At 41.0% G+C, this 9,384-nt stretch overlaps 1 protein-coding gene across 1 annotated transcript; it reads left to right on the forward strand.

Annotated features, from left to right (window-relative positions):
- Positions 1 to 3,970: 3,970 nt before the first annotated feature.
- On the forward strand, positions 3,971 to 6,073 carry LOC131233077 (ethylene-responsive transcription factor RAP2-4-like). The gene has a single exon (XM_058229680.1). It carries the CDS (start codon positions 4,584 to 4,586, stop codon positions 5,733 to 5,735), a length of 1,152 nt encoding a protein of 383 aa, XP_058085663.1. The 5' UTR covers positions 3,971 to 4,583; the 3' UTR covers positions 5,736 to 6,073.
- Positions 6,074 to 9,384: the final 3,311 nt, after the last annotated feature.

Here is a 9,384-nt window from a genome sequence, read left to right on the forward strand (position 1 = left end):
AATTAGCTTCTCCTACTCCAAAATCATATGTAGTACATTAAGTTAATCATTCTAGTTTGGATCCTTACTCTTGCTCGAGTGGTAGACTCTTAGGAGTTTCGACACCCAGTCAAGCGTTCGAGTGTCCATAGGTGGTGAAATTCCACTAGTGTGAGTGTGTGGGGGTGTATGTGCGTGTGTAAAAAATAAAAATAAAAAAATCATTCTAGTTTAGGAGATACGCTTGTTAAATAAATAGACAAAGAAATGAATTAAAAGATAGAAAAATATTTTTATATACTTATATATACATATTTACATAATTATGTATTAGAGAAAAATGTAAGGGAGAAAAAGTTCTCCTTGTATTAAATAAATAAATAAATAAAAGATATGCCAGCTTGCTGCAGCAGTCTGTTTCTCTCTCTCTCTCTCTCTCTCTCTCTCTCTCTCTCTCTCTATATATATATATATATATATATATATATATATATATATGAGTGATGGTCTCCTGTCAACCACCCCGCGTGCTACTTTGTGCGGTCCAATTTCCACTGCAAATAGGAAATCGGAATCCCATGAAACCCCATGTGACAAATTTTCATCCTGATCTAAAATTTTGGTGGGCCATAGCAAAGAGAAATGCAAATCAAGGGAGGAAACTGTTTTCATTTTTCATGGCACATCAAAGTTTTAGATTAAAGTAAAACTTCGTCACAGGGGGTTTCACAAGGTGCTGCTTCACATGAATGGTTCAGATTTTGGATCCACATCACGTATGATGGGTTCTCAAAAAAGTTCGTATGTAGTACGTACGAACTGGTTCTCAGGTGAGCGTTTCCGTGTGTGTGTGTGTGTGTGTGTGTGTATATTTGTTGCTTTTGTGGGTCCCATCATGAGGTCTTTGTCATATCCAAACCGTCCATCTATTTGGCGAGCTCATATTAAGGCTTGAGACGAAAAATAAGATAGATCTAACTATCAAGTGGACCACACTGTAAAAGGCAGTGGGGAATTGAACGTCTACCATTGAAAACCTTTTAGGGGTTACAGAAGTTTTGGATCATTATTAAATTTGTTTTTCCTCTTCATCCAGGTCTTTGTGACCCTATGAATGAACTTAGATGGGGAGGATTTCTCACAAACATCACAGTGGGCTCCACCTGAGTTTCTAATGGTTGACGCTCATTCAACACTGTTTCCTCTAATGTGGTATACTTGAGATTTGGATATACCTCATTTTTGGTCTCATACCATAAAATGATTTGGAAAAATATGTGGACGGCATGGATGAAAAGAAAACATCATGGTGGGGCCCACAGACGATCCGCCATTGGCGGGTGGCAAGGGGAGTACCCAATCCGTTTCCATGAAAGGAGGGGTATTTTCGTCCTGGAATTTGTCGTCCATGCGAAGAGGTTTAAGTGCGTATGTTAAGTTTTTATTGTTTCAAGAATATTCAATGGATAAAAGGTGGGGTACACAGTCGTAAATTTCTCTTTGCTACTAGTGTGAGCTCTAAAGCAAATACAGGATGTTCCCTCCAACTTGTTCCCTGCTGTAGCTAATTGAGTTTTTTTTTTTTTTTTTTATCAACCTGAATTTGGTTACTCTTAGGTAACACAGTGTTACTCATATGATGGATGGGTTGGATGCATTTGATACATCATAAAAGTCCCACATATGACAGTACCAACGTAAACTTATGGTGATCACGGTGCCATTAGAGCGTGTCTCGGATCGTCAAGGAGAAGTGAAACCACCCCCTTTTTGAAAGTAGGAAGAATTTTATTACCTTCAACACAAAGCTAAATTACAATCTGCAAATACAAGTAAGCAATAAAGCTAGCGGATGCATTAAGAGCAAGCAAGCCAAAAAACAGAGAAAAGAAAAGGAAACTTGTTATTGGTACACGCAATGCAAGAGGGCCCACACAGTAAGAAGATAGTGCCATTAGCTGTGTCTTGTTTGTAATGGTGCAACTATGGCTAGGTCGACCCAAACTCCATTGGAGCAACTGAACAGGGATGGGCTTGTTGGGTTGGAATTAGGCTGAGGGTCAACGTAAACCAACCTTTATATGAGTTTTGATTAACATGCAAGCATATATAAAATCTTAGGAATTTATGGTTGTATTAATGCCAAAGGAGATACTTGTTATTATCTTTGCAGTAGTCTTTTTAAATATTAGTGTATTTTTATATTTTCTTTAATTTTTATGCATCCATTATCATTGATCGTGGACTTCATTTTGTCGAGCATTATTTTAATAGTCACAGATATTGTTACTTCATAATTAAATGTTTGATATGTTAGTTTACTAGTCATAAGTGCTAACCAACCCACTCAATCATTCCATAGCTTGGGTTGGAACCAGGTGTGGGCTCGTTTGGTTCTCAACCCAACCTGGCCATGGTTTAAAATTGCTGAATCGTGTATCAATGGATTTTATCAAATTGTTCACCAGCATTGTGTTCGGATGTATGTAGCCCCTTTTCACCTTGTATTGAGTTGTTTAAGACCAATACGGCTGTATTGTTTATGAACAATACTTAAAACCTTGGTCTATCGTAAAGAAACCGTATCAGTTACCAGCTTTCCACAAGGGAAGGAGGATTACAATCCCAACCATTAACGTGGTGTCCCCACCATGATCAGCACATGTGCAAATTTCTAAACTGAGACTATCTTCACAAAAGGTGGAAGCCATGTCATTTTCGTCAATTTGCAGAGAGGGAAGTATGTTCATTGTCTCCTAGGTTAGGTGATGCACGTTATATAATTACTAATTTCTATCACTCTATAACATTGGTATTAAATGCATAGAACCAAAAGTTGGTATGTTTATCAATGCCCTTATCAGATGACTGTCCATGGATCTAAACCAAGCTCAGGATTTTAGCGTTCGTTTGGATGCACTATTCAATCGAATTGCAATTGTTGCCCCTATGAGTGAAGAACAACTACATTTCAATTTCCCTCAGCGGTCGAGTTGGTCATGGCGAGAATTCAAGGTGCAGTTCGTGATCTAATTGCCTCTGCGTCCAAACGCAGCCAAAAGAGGAAGAGAGAATTATTTGATGATCCACGTACGGCGAATGATACTCAGGCACTCAAGATTTCTCTACACGTGGGTTGCGTTAATCCAAATAAGCCGAATAAATGGTAGAAATCACAGTGCTTAAGTAATAATCTCAAAATCAGATTTGTAGAAAAATAAAATCCTCTTATTCGTAGACACTTGTTGAAAAAGGGCCGTTGGATGTTCTCATTTCTAACCATCCAATAAATGCCCACCAGTCCCATAGTTATTCATACAACCATAAATTTTCGTCCCGAAAATTACAAAGTGACACCATACGGTTTAATTACAGTTAATTATATTCTACTGTTGCAAAATTTAAAGTCCCAGCATATCATCCATCACCTCTGCCAGAGTACCGAGTTTTTCTAATAAGGAAATCACATAGTAGTGACACAGTAGTGGGCTGTCAACGGGTCGGGCCTGGGGTTAGTCTTGGCCCGGTTTAAAACTATTTTGGGCCGTTCAGTCGTGCCGGCGCTCTTCAAAAATCTGATTTGCAAGCCCGAGCCGGGCCCATTGAGTCCCCTGCATATTAGTCGAGCCGAGACGATCGGAGCCAAGACGCAAAACAACTGCAGTAAAGGCAGCTACCGCTACCTTCAACCAATAAAAAAGTCAACAAGCTTGATGTCGAGTAGACTCAAAACGCGTATAACAACCGACACCCGCCGGTCACGGATGGACAGATGGCGGTAGCCAAAGAGATTAGCATGTACGTGTCAGGTTATTATTGGTTGAATAGCATTGATTGGCGTCGTCTGACGTCAAAAGCGAAGTTGACGGGAAGGTAACGTGGTGCGGATTAATTAAGGGATGAGATTAGCAGAAAATGACGAGATTAAGAAAAGGATTAATAAAAGAGAGAACCGAGGCAAAGGCGTTTATATAAGGAAGGGGACGACACTCCAAAGAGAGATAAACCAAAGCGAGAGCTCCAGATACAAAGAGCGATTCGAGAGATCTCTCTCTTTCTTTCTCCTTCTACTGAAATCCTTCTTCTTCTCCCCTCCCCCCCTCTCTTACATCCCGCTTCTGTGAATCCCTTTCTGTCATCATCTGTCTTCTACGAAAGCTGTTTTGAAAGGTTTATTGGTCTGTTTTAAAAGGGTTTTTTTGGAAGCCAGGTGTTTCAGAACAGAGATCCAGATCTCTTCTTCTTCTTCTTCTTCTTTTAAACTTGGGTTTTGATCTTGTTTTTGTAGATTTTTTCTTTTGTTTTTGCTAGTCTTTGATTTGATCAGCCAAGAGGGTTATTTTTCTGTCCCTCAGTTTGTTTTTTTAGGTGATTTTATCAGAGAAAAGAGGGTGTTTATTCCCCACCTCTTTGCTCCTTGTGTAGAAAAGCTTTTGGGTTTCTCTCTTCTTTTTTTTTACAAGAGTAGCCTTTAACATCACTTGCCTGTTCTTTGTTTTGATAAGAAACAGGTGGGATTTTCTGTAATTTTCTTCTGTTTCCTCTTCTTTTTTCTTCTTCAACTATAGTGGAAATCTTCTTCTCTTTGCTTGTTTAGAGAAGGTATGGCAGCAGCTATTGATTTCTACAGTAGCAGGTCTGTTTTCTCAGATCCCTCTAGAGAGGAGCTCATGCAAGCACTGGAACCTTTTATCAAAGGTGCTTCTGACTGCTCTTCTTCTCTCTCCCCTTCTTCTCTCTCTCCTTCTTCCCTTTCTTCTTCTCCCTCATGTTACTCTTTCTCTCCTATCTCTCCTCTCTCTCCTTCTTTCTCTCCTTACTCCAACCTTCCTTCAAATAGCTGTTCTACATCGACAACCGAGATGAATTTCCAAGGTTTCTCGAACCTCGAACAGCTGGGACTCGATTCATCGAGTCCGATCGGGCTTACCCACCTGAACGCATCACATGTTCAGCAGATTCAAGCCCAGATCCAATTCCAGCAGCAGCAGCAACATCAATTAGCTCTTGCTGCGGCATCCGCCAGGAACTTGAAACAGTGGCAGCAGCAGCAGCAGCAGCAGCAGCAGCAGGCGATGAATTTCCTTGGCCCGAGAATCACCACGACGATGAAGCAAGTGGGCACACCACCAAAGCCGACGAAGCTCTACCGAGGGGTGAGGCAGCGGCATTGGGGGAAATGGGTGGCGGAGATCCGTCTCCCAAAGAACCGCACCCGCCTCTGGCTTGGAACCTTTGACACTGCAGAGGAGGCTGCTTTGGCCTACGACAAGGCAGCCTACAAGCTCAGGGGGGAGTTCGCGAGGCTGAATTTCCCTCACCTCCGTCACCATGGCGCTCTTCTCGGATCGCATTTCAGCAATTACACACCTCTCCAATCCTCTGTCGATGCGAAGCTTCAAGCGATTTGTCAAAGCTTGGCTAATTCGCAGAAACAGGGGAACCCCACCAGCCCCGCTTGCCTTCCTGAGCCGGAGAGCGACCGTCGATCGCAGTCGGGTTCATCTGGTTCGTCGTCACCAGTGATTGCGGATGTTCCGAAAGTTGAGATTGAGTCCGTGGGTTCGGAAGTGAGCAAGGTTGAGAGCTCGAGCTCGCCGGAATTCTTGTCCGAGAGCGACGAGTCCGCCGGATCTTCCCCTGCTTCTGATATCAAGTATCCTGATTTCACAGAACCGCCATGGGATGAGTCGGAGAGCTTTCTGTTGCAGAAGTTTCCGTCGTTGGAGATTGATTGGGAAGCTATTCTTTCCTAATTGATGTTGGGCACCTATCTTTCTGATTTTTTTTCTCTTTTGTGCTCTTTTTTCTTTTTTTTCGTTTTTACAATTGAGATCTTCAGTAGCTGTTGCAATGAGTTTTTGGCATTTGCAAAAGCTGCTGTTGAGAGTGTCTACCTTGTGGTAATTACATAGGTTAGTGGTAGTTTCTAGTGTTAGGGTTTGAATTAGTAATGTTTATATATGTTATGTATGATTCCTGGTAGGCTGGTTTTTTCTCGCATTACCAGGGTACGTCTCTTATGGAATCTGTGTTTACCAGTGTAATTATTCATGAAATGTTAATGTATCTTGTGGTTATTTGTGGTGTGTTATTACTTATTATATGCTTTGTCTTATCATGTGGCAGAAGCAAATGGAATCATTTCATGTCTACGAATTTGTACTAAAATCTCACTGTAAAAGACGAGCAACTTTGGTGCTTGTATTTTAGCCCCTGTTTCTGTATGTTTATCAGATTCCTCATTAGAACTAGAAAATTATTATTTTTTTCTACCGAGTGTGGGTGGGCCATGTATTTCAACGGCAGGGTAACAGGAGGGTGATGTGTGGCCCATGTCACAAAAGTCCCGGCTATCAGAATTCAGATCTCTGAACCATTTGCAGCAGGCCCTGATTTCTTAACGGTGCCACTGTTACCAGTCACCCCCACGTCCTGTAAACCGGCGTTGCAACCTTCTCCTGTAATCCTTTGTTCTGTGGGGCCACTGTGATATCATCCATCTATTCCATCCGTTCCACCCGCTCACTTTAGCACGCCAGCCCAAAATGAGGCTGACCCAAGTGGGCGACACTACAGGAAACCGGGAGATGGAGACGCCCACTGTTGACACCTTCCACGGGCTCATCAAGATGTTTATAAGTCATGTCACCCGTTGATAATGTTGGTGAATGTAAAAGACATTATCTGCCTCCATCAAGACTCCTATGTCCCAGGTTTCAACGTTGAGGTTTCCATCTCCACTTCTCGTAATGTAACCTACCTTGAGTTTTTCTATTTTTAGAACGTCCATTGCGCTGGGACTTAGTTTAGGGTTTCGAAGAAGTGGCCTCTACTCTGCGAGTGCGACTTGGCGGCTACTAAACGGTTCTACCGTAGGAGTTTGTCGGTGGAAAATGCGAAAGGAAGAAGAGAACTCAAAAAAGAAGTCATGCTTGAAAATTCTAATAATGATTTTCCAAATTTTTTAATGAGCATTTACAAAAAATCTTTTAAAACTACATTATTTGGACGTCGTGCATGAGATTTGAGTAAAGTGTCCGAGTAATAATTGTATTTGGGAGCGCAATAATGTCTTTTTTTCTTCTTTTTACCCAACAAGAAACAACCTTTGCTGCTAGTTTTTACGCGCGCGCATAGTTTTTACGCGCGCGCGCATATATATATATATACACGGAAACGCTCACCTACTAACCAGTTCGTACCTACTACGTACGAACTTTTTTGAGAACCCATCATACGTGATGTGGATCTGAAATCTGAACCGTTCATGTGAACCGTTCATGTGAAGCAGCACCTCCTGAAACCCCCAGGGCCTAAGTTTTACTTTGATCTAAAACTTTGAGGGCCATGAAAAATGAAAACAGTTTCCTCCCTTGATTTTCATTTCTCTTTGCTATGGCCCACCAAAATATTAGATCGGGGTGAAAATTTGTCCCATGGGTTTTTATGGGATTCCGCATCACATGGACCGTTCAGATTAGACACCCATGGCACGTGTGCAAAGGTGCGTAGGTGCGCAGGGAGCGTGACTCTCTCTCTCTCTCTATATATATATATATATATAAGAAATGCTTCCACACAATTAGTTGGATCATTTAAATTAGTCTAATTAGCTGTGAAAATATTTTTCTCTATTTACATGTAATACTCTTCTATGAGATATTAAATAGCATCAAGTCCTACATAGTACAATGAAAATATGTATTAAAAATTACGTTTGTTCATTAAATAAGGTCTATTAAGTAAGTTTTATTTGTAAAAATTAGTAAATAAATTTTATTATTAGAGTTTTACATGCAAATTAAATTTAGATTATTGAAATAAATTTCTAACAAACTACTTTTTTCATGGAAGAATATTCTATTAATTGTTTTTAATAACTTGATTACATGATAAGTGCGAGCATGTCAGAATTGAATTTTAATTTAAATTGAACAATTATAACCCCAAGTATCGAGATAAGCAAATACATAATATATAACCAATATTGAATGAGATCGGCTGCTGTTGAGATATGGAGCCACATTTAGGGGCCCACGGCCGGGCCGCACGACCGGTCGTAGCCCCTACTCGACCAGTCGTGGATTAGCATGACTTGAACTCTAGCGAGCATCAGTTTTTTAGGTCCGAGGTGCACAACTGGTCGTGGGCGTCCGCTCGATCGGTCGTGGTTACGCATATTCGGAAACAGATTGCGGAAAATTGTGTTGCCTTTCGTTTCCGAATCTGGTTCAAACTTTGCCTTCTTGAAGATGCAGATGAGGATTATCTATATCAGAAGGATCTGTATATTCTTTTAGGAGGAAAAAAGAAGAAACTAGAAAAGATGACAGATAATGAATGGTTTTTACTAGATAGGAAGGCTTTAGGAACGATCTGACTCTTTTTGTCTAAGAGCGTTACATTCAACATATCCAAGATGAAAACTATAAAAGAATTAATGGAAGCCCTAGCCACTATGTATGAAAAACCCTCTGCGTCCAACAAGGTTCATCTTATGAAACAGCTATTCAACATGAAGATGTTAGATGGTGGGAGCGTGGCTGAACATCTAAACGAGTTTAATACAATCACGAGCGAGTTGGAATCCGTTGGCATTGTTTTTGAGGATGAGATCAGGGCGTTATTGATCTTGTCCAGTTTGCTAGACAGTTGAGATGGTTTAGTGATTGCTGTGAGCAATTCCTCAGGGTCGATAAAGCTGAAATTTGATAATGTGATCGGTCTAATTCTTAGCGAAGAATTTAGAAGAAAGGCATCAGGAGTTTCAGGAGATTCAGGGAATGCTCTAAACGTTGAAGGAAGAGGAAGATCGCTGAACAAATGAGGCAATAAACATGGGCGTTTTAAGTCGAGGAAGAAGTCTAAGGGACCGAAAGACAAAGATGGGCGTTAACATTGCGGCAAGAAGGGACATATGAAACGTGATTGTAGGGAGCTCAAGAAACAAGAAGGAAACTCTCAAGGTAGGAAGGATTCAGTGAATCTATCTGAGGAGAGCGACACAAAGGCGTTGATCTTGTCTCTTGATGCAAGGAATGAGTCTTGGGTTATAGACTCGGGTGCTTCGTTTCATGCCACCTCATATAAGGAAGTTCTGCATGATTATGTGTCAGGTGACTTTGGGAGAGTCTACCTGGGTGATGATGAGTCATGCAATATTGTTGGAAAGGGAGACGTTCATATAAATCAGAAAGACGGAACGACGTTGAAATTGAAGGATGTCAGACATGTACCGAGTTTAAGAAGGAATCTGATCTTAGTGGGGCAGTTGGCTAATCCCAGTTATGTGATGACATTCACCAGTGATTCCTAGAAGATCACAAAAGGTGCCTTGGTGATATCTCGAAGCAAAAAGGAAGGTACTTTGTACGTAACTTTAAGATCGTATAGTTCACTCGC

The sequence above is a fragment of the Magnolia sinica genome, chromosome 2 (genome assembly GCF_029962835.1).
Source record: "Magnolia sinica isolate HGM2019 chromosome 2, MsV1, whole genome shotgun sequence".
Taxonomy (NCBI): domain Eukaryota; kingdom Viridiplantae; phylum Streptophyta; class Magnoliopsida; order Magnoliales; family Magnoliaceae; genus Magnolia; species Magnolia sinica.